Raw genomic sequence first — 18,749 nt, 5'->3', positions numbered from 1 at the left:
TTTAAATACATGCCACTCTACAATATTAATTTTTTGACAGTGACTATGGCTATGAGAGACACGGGGAGACCCAATGTGTCCCAGCTTTCTGGTATAATCCAGCATCTCCCTCAAAGGACTGCAGTCTTGGTCAAAGCTACCTCAACAGCACAGGGTAAGTAAAACACTTGGAGGAGCTCAACTGGTTTTCCCATTTCTTTATGGTAGAATGAAATGAATGCACTGCTGTAGGAGGAGATGGAATGTGTAGATCATTCATTTGCACCCTTGGCTTTTGAGGGAAATTGAAGAATTGCTGCAGCATGAGTACTATGTTTGGAAAGTACTAGAAAAGATTCTGATCATTCATATTTTAGTGGCTTTTACCATTAACCCTGGACAGGAATACTATTTTATTTTGTGGCCTCCAATGAAATGAATTAATTCAAGTGGTACACAGAAATTACAGTGTTATTTAATGATAGACAAATGGAAGTTCTCATTCACAGATGCACAGAACTTCAAATGAAAAGCCATAGTCTTATTTGAGGCAGGCCTGGTAGTTTTGCAATTGGAAGTGTGCTTCTCTTGGTTTAATAACTGCTTCTCAGATGCTCAGAAAAAGGTGTGTGTTTTTTTTTTTTCCTGGAGACTCTTGTTATCTTGTCTTCCCTTTGTTGTCTCCATGGCCTGGTAGAGATCTTTCAAGTGGAAGGTGGACAAAGGCAACTCTTCTCAAATTCTAACATGTTTGCACAGCCATCTGAGGATCTTGTTAAAATGCAGCATCAGACCTGAGAGATCAGAGGTGAGGCTGAGATTCTACATTTGTAGTGAACTCCCTCATGATGTAGGGACTGCTGGTCTCCAGACTACTTTATGAGTAGCAAGGACTAAGGCATTCTACAGGCCAGTCACAATTCTTCCAATGGGCCTTCTTCCATCTCAGTCGCGTCAATATCCTTTTGCTTTGACCTTGCCTGCTTCTCCACACTGGTAGGTGTTCCCTACCCATCCTGCACCTGCAAAGGGAAAAGGAAAATGTTGAAAATGTGAGTTCAGTGGTCTGAGCTATTCTGATAACCACAAACATTTTAGCCAACTATTTTGTTTGTTTGTTTTTGCCAGTCCTGGGGCTTAGACTCAGGGCTTGAGCACTGTCCTGACTTCTTTTTGCTCAAGGCTAGCACTCTACCACTTGAGCCACAATGCCACTTCTGGCCTTTTCTGTTTATGTGGTGCTGAGGAATCGAACCCACGGCTCGATGCATGCAAGGCAAGGACTCTACCACTGAGCCATATTCCCAGCTCTTAGCCAACTATTTCATCCTAGAAGAACTTAGTCTTGGACCCTGGGTTGCAGTTCTAGAACCTGTGATGTTATAGTTAGGAGTCTGATTAGGAACTTAAACAATTCAAACTGCTTAAACGTAAGGAGAAATCCTGGCAGAGCATACAATATGAGGAAGTTTAAGGAAGGTTATAATGGATCCCAGGTATTACCTAGGCACTCAGTTCCCGGCCAGAGCACCTCTTGGACATTATGGGAAAATAGTTACATTAAGGAATCTCATAGAATCCTGTGGCATTTACAACTGGGTCCAATTTTAAGCAACTTAGGTGCACCTAAACAATAGGTGGCTATACAAATCAGGGAGATAAAGAGAAAAATTCTTTTGTTCCCCCTGTCCAAAGGGTTTACCATAAATATCTACAAATTCTTCTGGGATTCTTATATGTTGATTTATATTATAAATCATGAAATAGCTTAAGCTGATAGCTAACTATAGATAACAAGGAGAGTAGATGATATAAATTTTGCATTAGGATATGGCATCACTGAAACATCTCTCATTTGTTAAAAATGAAATATCTCCAGGTAAACAAAATTAAGGAAGTACACACTGACTAAAATGTTTTGATTAACTACATTGATGTTGATCAGAAGGAATATGTGTGTGTATATATATATAATCTGTTATATATTAGATATAATATAATACACACATAATTGTAAATTATCTTATAATCATATTTTAAAGGTTTAAGGTGCTGAAAATAATTTTAATAATAATGCATCATCCTCTAACCTGTTATATAAAAAAGCTTACCATTTTAGCATACAACTTTAACAACTTTTCAAGCGCTCAGCAGTGTGGAAAATGGCTGCCATCCTGAACAAGAATATCTCACTTGACAATTAACATTAGTGTAAATCTATAAAAGAATGCATTTTAATTTCCTCTGAGATAGTATCTACATACAATATTCACTTATACTCTCCCTGGAATCTCTGGAGGGAGGTATAGGGTTGCTGTTTAGTACTGGGGATGTAAGGAAGAAATCAGTATCAGGGTACTAATAGTACTCAAGATGAATTCAACTTTCTCTTTTTTTAGGACAGAAGGAAAGGCAACATAAATGTGTTGAGTAATTATTCTGACTTAGAGAAGGGAGTCCAGATGTGATGGTGAAAATAGTGGTGGTTGTGCATTTATGTGACTTTTTCTACGTTTTTGGTGTGTGTGTGTGTGTGTGTGTGTGTGTGTGTGTGTGTGTGTGTGTGTGTGCTAGTACTTGAACTCAGGGCCTCAACCTCTTGCTAAAGGCTAGGACTCTAGCACTTTAGCCATACCTTTACTTCCAGCTCTTTGCTGGTTCATTAGAGATGGGTCTTTCGGATTTGTCTGCCTTAAGTGGCTTTGAAGTGGAATCCCCAGATCTCAACCTCCTGACAAGCCAAGTTTAAAGACATAAGCCCCTGACATACCAGCCAGAATATTGTTTGAGCGATGTCTTACAGACTGTGTTGTGTCTGTGTAGGCAGGCCGTTGGATCACAGGTCAAGGCAAGTGACATACTATTGCTAGTCATGGAAGGTCGTGTTGCTTTGTTAGGAAGGCTTTTCCAGGCCAATCTCCTCCACTACAGGGTTGTTTTGCTTCCAGCAGAATTGAACAGGAGTTTCAATCTTGTGTTCCTAATCTGACATTTGTGTTGCAGAGGAAACAAAATATTAGAAAGAGACAATGTGCTTTGCAATAATAGCCCAGATACTCCAGAGTAAGGGCTATCATGTATTAGGGGAGAACATGTTGTCCCAGGGTGGACAGAAGACAGGAAGAGGCCTCCTGACTAAGGAAAGTTAGAAGTCTGAGGTTCTTTTTGCGTCTTAGTACCCAAAAAGCTGGAGGTGCCCTTGGGGAGAAGGAACAGGCCTCTCCCTGACAGAGGTGAGCTTGCTTTCCCTGCTTCCCGGGTGCAGTGGGCATCCTCTTCCTTTCCTGTGTGTGAGTCAGACATTGATTTTTCTTGGCTAGTTTAGACACTGATCTGATCCGCAGCTCACCAGGTGGGATCGATAATAATGTTTAAGGAGCTACTCTTTCTGAGATGGAGGGATAGCAGCTCCTTAGCATTTGTTTATCCTCTTAAATGGCTGTCTTTTTCCAGACTTACATTTTAGGGATGATGGTGAGAAGCGTCTTTCTGTTGCTTCTGATCTTGTGTACTCTGTTTCGAATCACACACACACCCACACACACACACACACACACACGCACGCACGCACTAACACAAACCACCCCACTGTCAATTGTTCATTCTCTTTAGGTACCGGAGGATTGTGTCCAACAACTGCACAGATGGACTAAGGGATAAGTACTCTGCCAAGGCTCAGTTGTGCCCTGGAAAAGCCCCTCGAGGCCTCCATGTGGTGACCACGGATGGACGCCTGGTGGCAGAGCAAGGGCACAATGCGACCTTCATCATCCTTATGGAAGAGGTAAGTGTCTCCCTGGGCCTTTGAGGTCAGAACTCACAGACAGGGATGAAAAAGATGACCTTGGCATTTCACAGACAACTGCACCAATTCAAAAAAGCAGACTTCTGGGGAGAAGACTGACAGGAAAAATGGGGCTTTGCACATCCTCCTTCCTCCATCCCAACAAGAATGACCCAGCCCATCGCTGGGGTCCCCTTGCCCCTCCGGCATGGGAGGTATGGATGTGTGCTTCAAGGTTCCTTCCCTTTTAGGCCTTGCTTGGGAAATATTTATACCATAGGAGCATGATCTGTAAACTGCCAGAAAAAGGACATTCAAATTACATCTGATGCATTGAAGAGCCTCTTTTATTTAATTCAAATCCTTCGCCTCACTGATTAGAAAAAGAACCCACAGAGCTTTTAAAGGGTCCTGAAAGTGTGAGTAGGAAGAAAGGGGAAGACGATTGAAATGCCTTAAACTTATCTTCATAAGAAACCATGTATCAATTGCCTTTACATTGATGGGTTATTTTCTCAGTATCTTTCCTAACTTGGGCAAAGCAATCGGGTAGTTTTCAATCATTCCAGGGGGCAATTCGCTCTGTGGGCTGCTTCTTGCTCCCTATGTGAGCAACTTCTCTTCTTTCCAAACCAGGAGCTTCTCATGTACTCTTGGCTGACCTGGTGGAGCTGGAAAGCTTGCCTGACTGACAATGCCCTCTAAATTTATATGCCAATTATGCTATGCTCTTAAGATCATGGAAAGAGAGACAAGCACTAGGAGGATTTTCTTACAAGTATGAGCCCTCAGAGCCTTTAAATTCAAAACTACACCAGACAGGACAGGTTCCTTACCCTGAATTGACAGGTTCTTCCACCTTCACTCTACAACCAGCACTTGAATTAAAAGACTTTAAGATTCAGAGAAGGTCATTATCATATTTCCACAAAGGAGTTTTCAGGACCAGATAGATAAAAAAACCTTTTCTAGAATGGCTGTGAAGAGCCACAATCTAATCCATTTGAATCGCCTTGGGTTCATTTCCACTTTAATTTATATTTATAAACTTAAGGGGAGTTTACATTGCCTATGAGGGTCAGGGGAGCATCTTTCTGTATTTCCTTCACTTCTGGGTTGCTATAGGGGGAAGAGAGGGAGTGTGAAACTATGACAAGTGCACAGTCTCTGGGCAGAGGATCGGGTCATAATTACAAGATGCATTTGCCTCTTCATTCCATCATCTCTTTTGGTATGTGAGCAATTGATACCATGTTCTTCTATATCTACAGTATTTGTTTGGCCCTCAAGCTCATTGTATTTATGCAAAGTGTTTACCTAATGTTGTGGGAGGGAGGCAGGACAAATGAATTTCAACATCAACCCTTAAGAATATGTGTCCCCTTGGGATAGTGTGACAAATGCCCTTGAACCAAACCATTAGTGAGATAGAACATTGCCAGGTAGGCAGCACCCAAGGGATTCTTTCCCTTCGGAGAATCAGCTAGATTTGAGGTCTAGGACACTCAGAAGAGACTTCAGGGAAGAAAGCTTTAGGTAGGTTTCAGGAAGTCTAAAGAAAACAATGATAAGACTTCCAATAGTACATAGAACTCACCTGTAGAATAGAAACAATCATCTTATTGTTATTCTGAAGAGGACAATATATATCTGTGTGATACTTAAGTAGCATAATTCTTATTATAATGCAATGATAAATACTTAAAAATAAGACCATGAAAATTATATTGTGTTAGTTGAAACCATAGTACTGAAACTAGACTGGGTTCAAAATTTATACCTTCTGCTACTAGCTGTCTCACTTTGGTCAAGCTACTTGATTTGTTGTCATTGTTGCCATTTTAGAACAATAATATTTCCTACAAGACAGCATTGTTAGGAGATTGATTCTTTGGCACTGCATATGAAAGTTTGCAAATACTACGTTTACTGTTATTGCTCTTACTGTGACACAGCATAAATCCTTTGCATGAGGGGATCAGGAAGCCCTTGATCTCCTACTTCCAAGTTCAGGTACACTCTACCTAATATCCTACCAACTCACATGCTGTAAGTACCTGCCCATAGTGACCTGATGGTATTAGACAGGAGTGAGGTGATTTCCTTCAGGTGTTTCTGTCCCTGGGAAATAGAGCAAGTCTCTGGAGGATAATGCTGTTGCTTGAGAAGGAAGCATTGCATAGAAATCAAGCAGGACCCTGTGAATGGTCGCAGATCATCTGCTATTCCCTTGTAGGGTGATCTCCAAAGGACAAACATCCAGCTGGACTTTGGGGATGGGATTGCCGTGTCTTATGCTAACTTCAGCCCCATTGAGGATGGCATCAAGCACGTGTATAAGAGTGCAGGCATCTTCCAGGTGACAGCCTACGCGGAGAACAACCTCGGCTCAGACACCGCAGTCCTCTTCCTGCATGTGGTGTGTAAGTAGCCTTTTCGCCCATTCCTCCTAGCCAGCAACTTCTTCCGGCCAGACTTCAGGGATCCAGAGCTGAGTGTCAGGTTCAGTGTAGCCATTATAGTGATGCAAACCAAAAGACTGAGTTGTGCACTAATCTGTAATTCAACGTGTCATGGTACTGATGGGGAATGAGTATTTTGTAAGTTTGAATAACAAGCCTCTCCTTTCCAGTGTCATACATTTCTGACACACACACTCAGAATGGAATGTACAAGTCTCTTTTTTGTGTTTTGGACAATCCTGAGAATATTTAAGTGGAAACCCATCTGATTGATGGCCGTAGGTTCATTTTCAAGCTATTACAAGTGAAAATTGCACAAATCAAACTAAACTATTATCTCTGTTGGAAAAAAGAACACAAAGAAGCATTACAGAAATGAATGTTTAGATCATTTTAAAGAAGAATTGAAGATGTAAAAAAAACTTAATTCATACACCTCAAATTATTTCAGGTTCATTATGCTATAAACAAAGCTAAGACATTTCCAAACTACTTTGGTTATTTCTAGAGATGAGTTTGTTGATACTGGCTGTTGCTTTGCAGAAATGAATACAGCTAAAAGTTTTAAACATCTTCGTTTTTTTCCAGATGAACTTTGTATAATACCTATTGTGAGATTTGACTCCTAGAAACAGAAAAGGTGAACATTGACATTTCAGAATGGTGGGTCAAGGAAATATTGATAATGTGGCTGGTATTAGTTTTCTTCATCTTCATCAGTAATTTTTCTTTTAACAACAGTTCATTATCATCTCTGGGACTATATATTCCAAGATCTAGTGGATGCCTGGAAACCAAGAGAGCACCAAACCCTAGAGATATATACTGTGGCTGGATGCCTTTACACCATAGATACACTAGACAAAATGATGGTTTGTGCCCGGGGAAGAACAGAGAAAGATTGTGTGAGATCTCATCATTTGAGAGTGTTGTGCAATTTAAAATTTACACTTACGAAGTGCTTATTCCTAGAATTTTCCATTTAATCACTTCAGACAGAAGTAAAGTAAAAATGTGAGTAAACGACCTACTATATTCTTCACAATAGTTTTCCATAATCTGTACATATGGTGAAAAATGACAAGTTTTGAAAGCTTAACTATAGGGAGTTTCTTTTTGTTGTTGTTGTTTATTTGTTTTGTTTTCATCCATGGTGGAACTTGAACTAGGGGGCTGGGCAGTGTCGTTGAGCTATTTTGCTCAAGGCTACTGCTCTCCCATTTTGAGCCACAGCCCCTCTTCTGGGTTTCTGGTGGTTAATTGGAGCTAAATGTCTCACTAATTCAGTGATAGTGTAAGATCTGTAAATATTCCACATCTAAGAGTTTCCCAGGTAGATAGTAAACTTCCTAGTTTGCTATTACTGAAACCAACAAGGTTAGATAGTAAAATATATGAAAGATCAATTATCCCTCTAAAAATGCCAGGACACATAACCTTAAGATAAATTATATCTTTCCTGAGTTTGCTAACTCTAACGTTAAATGACTTAATTCTGAGTACCACTTGGTCTCTGAGGGCTCTTTGAACAGAAAAAAAAAAAAAAAAAACGCCTAATCATTATTAATTTAATCAGCAATTATTAGTGGAATTTTTAATAGGTACAATGTACTCTGTTAGGCATTGATGACTCAGCAATTATATATATACATATATGTATATAACACACATAAAACATATATATATATATACATACATATACACACACACTTGAAGGATTTGCATTCTGTTTGCAAAGGGGGAGGCTCAGCAAGGAATGAGACACAAGTAGTCAAAATGATGATTATCTTTACGGGCCAATTACAATTTTTTCTTCTGCAAGCACCAAGTCAAGAGCCTGGGAGGGGCTAGGGGAGGGGATAGTATTGCAGATATTCATGAGACTAGGCTCAAGAACAAGGAGGACTATGTTTGTATTCTGATTATACGTCTCTGTTTATTGTTTAATATTGGCCAGCTTTCATAGCCTTTTGAAACCTCATCTCTTAGCACAAATTTAGAAGGAGGCTGTGGGGATAATGGATATATATGCATGCTTTGGGGCACCTCTCCCTTCCACCACCTCCCAGGTTGGATGATTTTTTGGGAGGATTCAGAATTCAGTGCATAGCTTTCTTCATGGCCATGGTTTATTCCAGCAAAGGTATACAAAGTCAGCAAGATAGGGGAAAAATGCTCAGAGAGCAAAGCCCAGTGAAAACTAGGTGCAGCCTTCCCCAAATTCTGTCCCCATGGTGTTGCTCAGGATGTGTCTATTCTTACAGCAATGCATATTGACAGCGTCAGAGCTGGCTACCAGAGAAACTCAAAAGAGATTCATTTGTATATGAGGGCTGAGATACTGTCTTGCCTGGCATATACCAAAACTCCAAACTTCCAGAAAGCAAGTATTCAGAATAAGCTATACTGTTTGCAAGAACAGTCAACATGACTTACTTTTGCTAGTTAACTCTTAACCAAGAACACTTCCAGAACTGAGTTCTCAGTCAGATCTTCATGCTAATTTTTTTCAAAAGATAATTTCAGGTCTAAGTTATGATGAACAATTTTCTGCAAAAAGTACTGATGCTGCTTCTTGCCCAACCAGGTACATGCTGAATGTTGCCTGTTATCATAATTACTAGTACGCCCTGATAACTTTCTGCTCCACACTTCTGCTGGAATTGAAAATGAAAACAAAGAAAGAAAAAGGACATTACATATTTCTTTCCTCTAAAAACAAGAACTTGTCCCACTCATGTTTCTGATTTTGCCAAGATTTGGCCTTGTCTGTAGATGTGACCTCCAATGTAGCTTAGTGGAAAAAAAATCCAAAAAACAAAACAAAACAACAACAACAAAAAACCACACCCAGAAAAGAACAAGTGGGTTATGTGCGCAAACGAGGAAATGTTCCTTGAAACTTTTGTCATGCTCATAATTCCCTCCGATTCAATCAGGGCTGCATTTACCGGACAGCTATGATCGTGGAAACTGCTCTTAGCTTCACCTTGGGCCATTAGCTAACAAAAGCAGTTGTTAGCTGCCCATCTAGCACAGATTATTAGATTTTCATCAAGGTGGGCACTCTTTGACAGGGAGGATTTTAGGGTTTGGTGAGCATTCTCTCCCAAATCTTCTCCAACTCTCTTTCCTCTACTCTGTGGTTTCCTCATGGAATTCTGGATCTGGCTCAGGATCTTTGCCTTTGTGCTTTAAAACAGACATGGTTTCTTAGGATTATTTCTTAGCCGAACGTACTTTAGCTGAAGCAGGAATTAACAAAACCATATTGGATAAATATAGAAAAGAAAAACAAAATACCACAATCCTTCTCTTTTTCTTTCCTCAAATCCTTCTTTTTTCCCTTATCTTCTTTGTGCCTTGGGCCTCCATCCTAAAGTGTCATTCCATGATTCATGAAGGCCCCAAGTGATAGAAAGCTGAGAAGAATTTCTAGGGCCACAGGCCATGGTACAGCATTACTAAACTGTGGGAAAGACCAGGGTGCTTAGGAAAGGAACGTCATTCCTTTGGAGGGAATCTCAGTGTGAACAAGAGCAATGGCTTCTGGCCAAAGACACCCAGAAGAAGAGCAGGATGGGAAGGGTAGGAGGTGTGATTTCAGCCTGAACTCTGAACTCTGAAGGTGCTTCAGAATCCACGTGGGAAACCAGACTTCTCATGTCCTTGAGTGTGAGATAGCCAGAGACCTCCCTTCCCACAAGCTATATTCTTCCTCATCGATCAGCAGAATGCAAATAATGGAGAGGCATTAGCCAGGTACATTATTAAACACAAAGCATTGGAAGTAGCCAATATTTTCTCACACCTTATCTTCTTTTACTGACTTCCAGCACACCATACAGAAATAACACACATTTGCACATTTAAAATAATTAAACCTTCAGCCAAATGTGTCTATAATGTGACAAGGTTGAAATTATTTGCTGGAAATAGACTTAAGGTGCCATCTGTCTGTAGTCATGTCAGAGAGCTGTAGGTAGAAAGCATTTTCTGGCTGTGGATTACATAGATTCTTTTTTTAAAAAAATTTAATTTATTGTCAAGTTGATGTACAGAGGGATTATAGTTATAAGGTAATGGGTACATTTCTTGTCCCACTTGTTACCTCTTCCCTCATTTTTCTCTAACTTTCCCTCCTCCCCCCCCACCCCATTTATTTGTACAGTTAATTTCCGACATTTTTCTTTCATTAGGCTTTTCTAATTTAGAAAAATTATATAAATTTATTATGTACAACATGGTGTTATGAAATATATATGTACAATGGAGCCATTTATTGGACCAAATTAGCATGTATTAGCCTCCAATGCTTATTTTTTTGTAGTAAAAATGGTTAAAACTCTATTTGCAATGATATACAAAGTGAAATCAAGTGATCATAGCCATCACAGCACAATGGATCCATTAAATTTGTTCTTCCTCTCCTCCTGCAATTTCATGTCTTTTGAGCAACATTTAGTTCATCCCACCCCTGTCATCCTAAGGGAGTCACCACGCTACTTCATGCTTTTGTGAGACCAGCATCCTTAGATTCCACATGTAAATGAGATTGTGTGGTTTTCCTCATTCTGTGTCTGGTTTATTTTACTTACTATAATGTTCTCCAGGGTAAACCATGTTGACCCAAATCACCGGGGGGGGGGGGGGGGCGGGGAACACAGAGTTGAAAAAAATAGCACACTTACCTCCCAAATACAAAACTGACATCGCTCGTGATATTTAAAAATTTTTAATGCATTTTATTGTTATTGTAAAGGTGATGTACAGTTATATAAGGGCTCACAGTTATATAAGTCAGATAAAAAGTACATTTGTTTTGAACAATGTCACCCCTCCTCTTTTTCTCTCCCAGTTTTTCCCTCCCATCCCCACCCATAAGTTGTATAGTTTGTTTTCAATATAGTGTCTGGTGAGTCTATCACTGCTTCATTTGTTCCAACTTTTCATTCTATTTGGTCAACTAATGAAACAAAAAAACCTCACTTCTATTGCCTGGGTTATGTTTGTGGATTAATCTCTTACTTTCTAGTATAGAGCTGGATGCTGCTCGCTTCAGTTTTCTGGGAGAAAGAGAGGAAGAAATTTTATTATTGTGCAACTTGGCATTTGGAGCCAGTCTTTTCCCTCTTTGCAAATTGGCTTTTCTAGCACCTGAATGATACCTACTGAGTTCTGCAAGTGTGGAGGTATAACAGTGAGTTGTAGAAGAGGACAGAAGCCAATTAGTCACCTAAGCTGGAGGATAGCCTTTCAAATAGTGCTTTGAACCCAAATCCCCAAACAGACCTAATCATCAAATAGAAAACAGGCTGTTGTTTCTCCTCTTATTCTTGACTAAGCATTTAGTTTTGTCCTTGGATTGTAATAAACAATAAACATACTTGGTAGCCTGGTTTCTCATATGTAAATTAAGCTTGGATATCACTGTTTGAATTCCCTCCTGTAGAGCGGACCTTTCTTTCTAGGACACACTGCCTAGCCTATTTGAGTTTGTGATCATTGTGATCATTGTGGTCATTAATTTATTTCCAGGATGATCATCGGGATTAAGGTGAAAAACCTAGAGTGAGATAAAGTTTGCTAGCTTGTTTTGAGAATATATGCACTGACTTTGGGTTTGTTTGTTTTTCCCTATTCCTTTAGGTCCCGTGGAGCATGTTCATCTCCGAGTTCCATTTGTTGCCATAAGAAATAAGGAAGTCAATATCAGTGCAGTGGTGTGGCCTAGTCAGCTGGGAACTCTTACATACTTCTGGTGGTTCGGCAACAGCACAAAGGTTTGGCCTTTTCTTATCACTATCATCTCTGAGCTACACTAAGACCTTCAGTGCCACAGCTTCTGATTCAGTGTCAGGGGCACTGGGAATGCAGTCATGCTTAATGACATTAAGAATCCACAGAGCTGAAGAAAAGATTCCCTTCCTTACTGAGTCCTTTACTACAATAGGGGACATTTGAGTAATGCTGAGGAAGGAAAAAGTACTGTGAGACACTCTATAATCATCCCTCCTTTTATTCTTCTCATGCACACTTCTAAAATTTTTGTTTTGATCCCCTTTGTTTTGATCCTGGCTTTCCCATTTTCTAGACACTGTAATAGCAAGGAAGTTATTTGGCATCTTGAGATTCAGGGATCTGGATAGCCAACTGTGAACTAAACATCTAAATGTAGGTTGTAGAAATTAAATGCTATAACACACTTAAAGAATCCTAACCAACAGCTACCTTGTGCTCTATAAAACCTAGAGTTTGTAGGCAAGGCACTGAGCTTGCTCTCTCTCAAAATAAAAAACTGAATGGATTGAACATTGGATTTTGTAGGTAGTCCCTGCCCCCCAAGACATGGTGAGAGAAATGCTATTTCAAGAGTGACAGTAATTCTATAATAGGAGCAGAATTCCTCAATTAAATTAATGTTCTTTATTTCCTTGCTTTGTCCCTTCTTTTTTCTTCCCTTCCCTTCCCTTTCCTTCTAAAAAAAATTAACAACTAGATATATTTTTCTGCCTAAGAAGTTCATGTCTACAATATTGAGCATCAAATGCTACACAAACACATAGATTCAATAGCTCTTACCTGATAGATTTTGTTCTCAAAGAATCAAGAGAGAGCAATGATGTATAAGAGAGAATGAAGTGGATTCTTTTTCTGGTGCCTCTCCCAGGACTTGAATTCAGGGCCTGAGTGCTGAATTCCCTGAAATTTTCTGCTCAAGGCCAGCATTTTACCACTTGAGCCACGGCTCTGCCTTCAGGTTTTTGGTGGTTAGTTGGAGAAAAGAGACTCATGGACTTTCCTGCCAGGGTTGGCTTCCAACCAGGATCTTCAGATCTCAGCCTCCTGAATAGTTAAGATTATAGGCATGAGCTGCTGATACCTAGTGAGTTACAAAGTGGATTTTTAGAATAAGACAATCATAGGTTCTAGTTCATGCAGATTCTTCTATGCTCTATGCCTAGTAAAAATCATTGAATTTCTTTGAGTGTTAGTTTTATTAATTATACTCTCTGAGGAACAGTGGTAGTAACTATAATTGATTATTGCTATGAGGACTGTGTTAAGATGTTATAAGTCACTTAGAAGATATCTAAGCATTTGGGAATATTGGACTGTTGTGCTAACCATTTGCACTAATGCAGTGAACATTTAGGTGACAAATGTAACATTGTTCTACAGATTACATTCCTGTCTAAAATAATTGCTTGTTCTGTTTGGAAAGGGATACATTTTCAGTAGTGCAGCTTATTAACGCTATGCTTGGAACACATCAAAGTGGCCATAGGGTACAACACTTGATCCAATAAGCATCATCATTGAGTGGCAAAAACAAAATGAGTATCTGTGGGTTCTTCGTGAACGCTGTGATGTGAGACTTATTGGTTCCCGTTCACTAACACACTGCTCTGTAAAAGGTTTGAGGGTTTATTTTTAGAATTAGCTTTGTACTAGCCACTTAGTAGACATTATTTTATTTAATCATCAGAACAACACTGGCCAAAGAGAAATTACCTCATTTTAAAGGGAATGCATTTGTTTTAATAACCTTGGAGGGCATTGTTGGGGGGGAGGGGTGCACGCAACTGTGTATCTGGATGGGAGACAGAGAGATTGATTGACTCACGCAGGTAGTTACAGTAAATCAACCTTTAAGTTTGTTGCTTTAAAGGAGAGAACTGATCCCTTCACACACAGTTTAAAACCAGCTCTTATCTTGATGCTATTAACATAGAAGAACATTATCCCTCTCTTCCAGGTGAGAAGGAAAGGTGAACACACACACAATAACCACTGAGCAAGTATGAAACACAACGAAATAGAAAAGAGAAAGCATTCTTAATCCAGCTGTTGGCTTTCATATCTACACACTTCTTAGTGGGGTGTGTGAAATGGCATCAGACCCACCGTGGATCATTTTCAGGAGTCGTATTTTGTGCTTGATGTTGTGGGGAATACAAAGCAGTGTTGATTCCATTTGTTGCCTTCAAGAAACATCATCTATTTGATAACATGAAGTTACCATCTAATAAAGACACAAGAAAGGAAGGCAGTAGGAATGAATGAATGCTAGCCATGTCAAACAGCCTAAGAAGTAATGGGTGTAGGCTTTGTAGGTTACAGAGTGAGTCATGTTTGAAGTTGGTCTTGAGCTGGCACTGAAGGAACAGTAACCTTGAGGCTGAGAGGAGAGAAAGAGATCTGAAGCTTTGGCAGTGGTTGTGTTCTGTGTGGACTGATCCAGCAAAGTAGAGGACTCATTTCGACAGAAGGCGGATGAAGGAAATGAAAGATGAGAGGTTAAGGGTATACTGTTGATTTTGTTGTCAATTTTCAGAGTTTGAATCCTGGATGCACTAAGATGTTACAAGATCAGACTGAGGCTGGCTCTGGAGAAAGGAATCAGGACCTTTTAGTTATTTTTCTAACAAAGCAAAAAGAACAAAGGACATAGCTCCACTGGTAGGGCACTTGCCTAGTGCTAGGCCGTGAGTCCAGAGCCCAGTAATAAATATATATTAAATTTAAAAAAATCAGAATTAAGCTTCTAAATCAGAGTTAGGGTAATAGGTTAAGAGATAGAATTAGGCTTATGGACAGTGATATTTTAGGAAATTCAATATTTTAAAGAGGTTTTGCATATATTTTAGTGTGTGTATGTTTGAGATAAAAGATTTCTCACCTATCAATTTTCACATTAATGCCACAATCATAACTCAGCTATGAATGTTATTTTTTTCTTGTTTTTGTGAGTGGGTAAGTGATTCTGACAGGGTTCTAAGTATGATACATCCACAATTATATATATTCTGCCTTTTCTAATGATACATCCACAATTATGTATGTTCTGCCTTTTCTACTTCACATGGTAAGCACTTACAGCGCATTATTGTATGATCAATTGAAGGTCTCGAGTTAGGCAAGCATCATCATGGTAGAGTCGTCCAATTTACGAACCTTTCACTACACTGTGGAGATTGTACAATATGCAGCATGCTTGTGACTTACCCTATGTGGAAAACTGGTATGGTCTGTATGAAAAGAGTCCCCTGCAGCTCCCTGTTCCCTTCATCAAGTGGAAGTCTCATAACAAAGTAGCTCCTCAGAGCTTTGCTGGTTTCTTGCTGTGCTCAGTTGGGAAATATCTGACCTTTCTCACATGCAGGCTTCTCCATGGGAAGGGAAGTAACCCACCACCTAAGCAGGGCACAAGATATTATTCCAAGGGCTGCAGCTGGGATAAAGCAGAACAGTCAATTGGCTGTGGGCTCAATTTGTGGGGCTCTGAATGGCCAATTTGCTGGGATTAACAGAGGTCTGGCTTAATAAATGTGTCTGCTTGCCTAATAGATTTGAGTAAATGAACCTTAAAATACTTGATTTAATTTAGCACTGGGTACCAGATAGCAGCAGCCAATGAAGAACTCAAGGATTCTGTTGAGTGCCAGCTTTGCAAGGAAGGTGAAATCAGCCATGATGCCATAACTGCTGATGGTAAATAAAAGCAATTTGGAAGACAAAATTAGCTTCTGCCATTTCCCGATCATAGATGTCTGTGGTTCGTCACCCAGAGACCCACCATTTTCATTTGGTGAGATTTGTTTGCTGTGGCTCTGTGCCCTGACTGGCTGGCAGAACAGTATACACTCGCCCATCTCAGATGACATTTTCCTTGTCCTACAACACTTCACCCTCACTTGGACCTAAACTCCTAGGGAAGCAGCCAGAGAAGATCTGCTGGGACTGGAAATTTATACATCTCAGGAGAGCTGCAGGGGCTGGCACGGGACAACCACCTGAGGGTTGATTTACAATGACTATCCTGAAAAAAAGAGATGACTACATGTCAGATTAAGATCTGAGGGAAAGGACAAGGAAGTAATAATGGTTTCCCAAAAAGAAAACTAGTAAGATAGGCAAAGATCTGACGGTGAAAGGTAGGACAGGATGAGAGAAAGTAAAGGTAGCAAACTAGAGAAGAAGGGCAATGCTGTACCAGACGGACTCACTCAAGCAGTCATAAAGAAGAAAAGCACATTGTACATGCATTTTATAAAATTTTCTTCTAGCATTTTATTATGAAAATTTTCAGATATATGTTAAAATGTGAAGAATATGTTTTCAATGGAAATTAATTGACTATGTTGGGTGTATCCTATTTCTATCCATCCATCCATCAATTTATTTTCTGTTTGTTTTGATTTAATTCAGAGTATAGTTAAGAAACCTATATGCTTTGTGCTAAAGGATTCAACATGCGAATCTAATCATTGTTCATACAGTCTTAACACTGTTTGTCTGTGGGGATATAAAATGTGTCTGTCATGGAAGGCATAAATCTGCAGTGTACAGTTAATGAGTTGGACAGAGGCATTCACCTACATATAGTAAACTTCTATCAAGATTTGTCTTATTACTATCATGCTAGAATGTTTCCACTTACTGTTCTTTTTCAATGAGTTTCCACTTCGGACTGGTCTACTGCTTTTTAAATCTAATCATATATTAGATTTGATTCTCTAGAACATCATAAAAGTGGAATCATACACTATAATTTTTTATTTTACCACTCATTGTTTGAAGGTTCATATATCTATATCTATATCTATATATCATGCATATGCATATGTATGTATCTCTCATACACATACATGTGATACATATCATGCATACAATAAATATGCTATATATGTCAAGGTATCTGTTAGTATTTGTTCTTTTCTATTTATTATATGAAGATAATACTGTTTATTTTCCTATTGATACATTCCTTTGTTGTTTACAGCTTTCTCTGAACATCCAAATGTTTCTCTCTGTGTGTTTGTGTGTGTGTGTGTGTGTGTGTGTGTGTCTATGTGTGTGTCTGTGTCTGTCTGTCCCTTAGGCTTGAACTCAGAGGCCTGTCCCTAAGTTTTTTTGCTCAAGATTAGTGCTCTCCAACTTGAACCACAGCTCTACTCCTGGCTTTTCAGTGGTTAATTAGAGATAAGACTTTCACAGGCTTTCCTGACCAGGATGGCTTCAAACCATGATTCTAAGATCTCAGCCTGTGGGGTAGCTAGGCTTACAGGCATGAGTCACTGGTACCCAATTGAATATTTCTTTTATTATTCATGAGCATGCGTTTTCTCTTAATTAAATTCCTAGGACAGCAATGGCTAAATCATAAACTACACAATGCTGTAACTACTTTGGAAAAGACTTTGGGCAAACTACATTTTTTGTTCTTAAATGTTGGTAGTATTTTTCATTCCCACTCACATTGTGTGACAGTTGTGATTTTCTCAGCATCTTCAAAATAGTTTGGGATTCTCATTAAAAAACATTCTTAGCCATTCTGTTAGATGGTTTTAGGTATTTTAATTTGAAAGAGCGTAACAAAATTAATGAAGCATCTGAAAGTCTTCAGACACATAATACTTAATATGTTGACCTATAGGAACCTGGAAATAATGCCTAAATCCATTTGCTAACCCCTTCAATCAGTGAGTCCTCACAGATTTTCTAACCTGAGACTTTCATTTAGAAGAAGAAGAAAGCCCAGAATTAGGACAGAGGCAGCTGAAGGTCATTCATTAAAATAGTAACAGAGAAGGAGTCTGTGGCCGTTGTTCTTGTCACATGAGAAATGGCACACGCCTCTGTATTTATGTGATTCTCTCATTTCATGGTCTTGGCTGACACTACCTTGAACACACTTTTCAAAATAGGACTCTAAACTGTCATCACATCATTATGGTGTGGGGGCCAGACTCATTCGCATCCCTTCTTTAAGTCAGAGGAGCATAAGTTTTGTGTACTCTCACTGAGTCATAAGAATGGAGACGCATGTGGGCACTCTGCAGTTTGCTCTTACTTGAAGGAAACAGTGAGAAGAACCAGGTGTCCCAAACTTAGGGCATATCTCTTAAGTTGCCCAACTCCAATCATCAGCCTGGTCATAAACGCAATTGAATGATCATTTCAGAGGCCCAGCCCCAAATTGTGAGCTAGAAAGACATTTCAGTGTTACAGAGGGAAAGCTTCCTCTAAGTTGGATCTCTGAACCTCTGTGTCTGCACGCATAGGTGTGCTGTGTGAGGCCTAACACAGATTCCCCTAAAGAACAGCTCTATGTTCCTCCCCCCAGTTACATAATTCCTCTCTGTGCTCTGATTCTCTCAACTTCTTACCTTTCTTTAGTTCAGTGTCCTAGAATTATTTCTTACCTCCCAAACATTAGGGAAATTTAAAGGCTCTGGACTTTAAGAGGACTCTAAATAATGGCCCTTCAAACGCAAGGTCTGACTTCTCTCTTCTTTCCAATAATCACTGTCTTTGACCAAGATCCCAGTTCCTGAGGAAAACTTCAATAATTATGTTCCTGTGTCCATGACAAATCCCAATTTGTTATGGTAAATCAGGTGGGAAGTAAAAAGGAAAAGACTTATAACATGACCATAGATAGGTATATTTGTATATTTCCTAGCCTAATAAAAATGGTAAAAATGCTTTGTGATAGAAAATATATCTAATATAATAAA

At 39.4% G+C, this 18,749-nt stretch overlaps 1 protein-coding gene across 1 annotated transcript in view; it reads left to right on the top strand.

The window, feature by feature from the left end:
• Window positions 1-18,749, top strand: part of Sorcs3 (sortilin related VPS10 domain containing receptor 3) — a 557,764-nt gene that overhangs the window by 518,776 nt on the left and 20,239 nt on the right. Inside the window, exons 17-20 of the mRNA XM_048338300.1 lie at window positions 41-154; window positions 3,592-3,763; window positions 6,000-6,186; window positions 11,875-12,008. Of these exons, the coding sequence (XP_048194257.1) occupies window positions 41-154; window positions 3,592-3,763; window positions 6,000-6,186; window positions 11,875-12,008 (607 nt within the window). The remainder of the gene's footprint in view (window positions 1-40; window positions 155-3,591; window positions 3,764-5,999; window positions 6,187-11,874; window positions 12,009-18,749) is intronic.

The sequence above is a fragment of the Perognathus longimembris genome, chromosome 2 (assembly GCF_023159225.1).
Source record: "Perognathus longimembris pacificus isolate PPM17 chromosome 2, ASM2315922v1, whole genome shotgun sequence".
Classification (NCBI taxonomy): domain Eukaryota; kingdom Metazoa; phylum Chordata; class Mammalia; order Rodentia; family Heteromyidae; genus Perognathus; species Perognathus longimembris.
The sequence above is the reverse complement of the archived record's forward strand: the minus strand, read 5'-3'. Positions and strand labels throughout refer to the sequence as shown.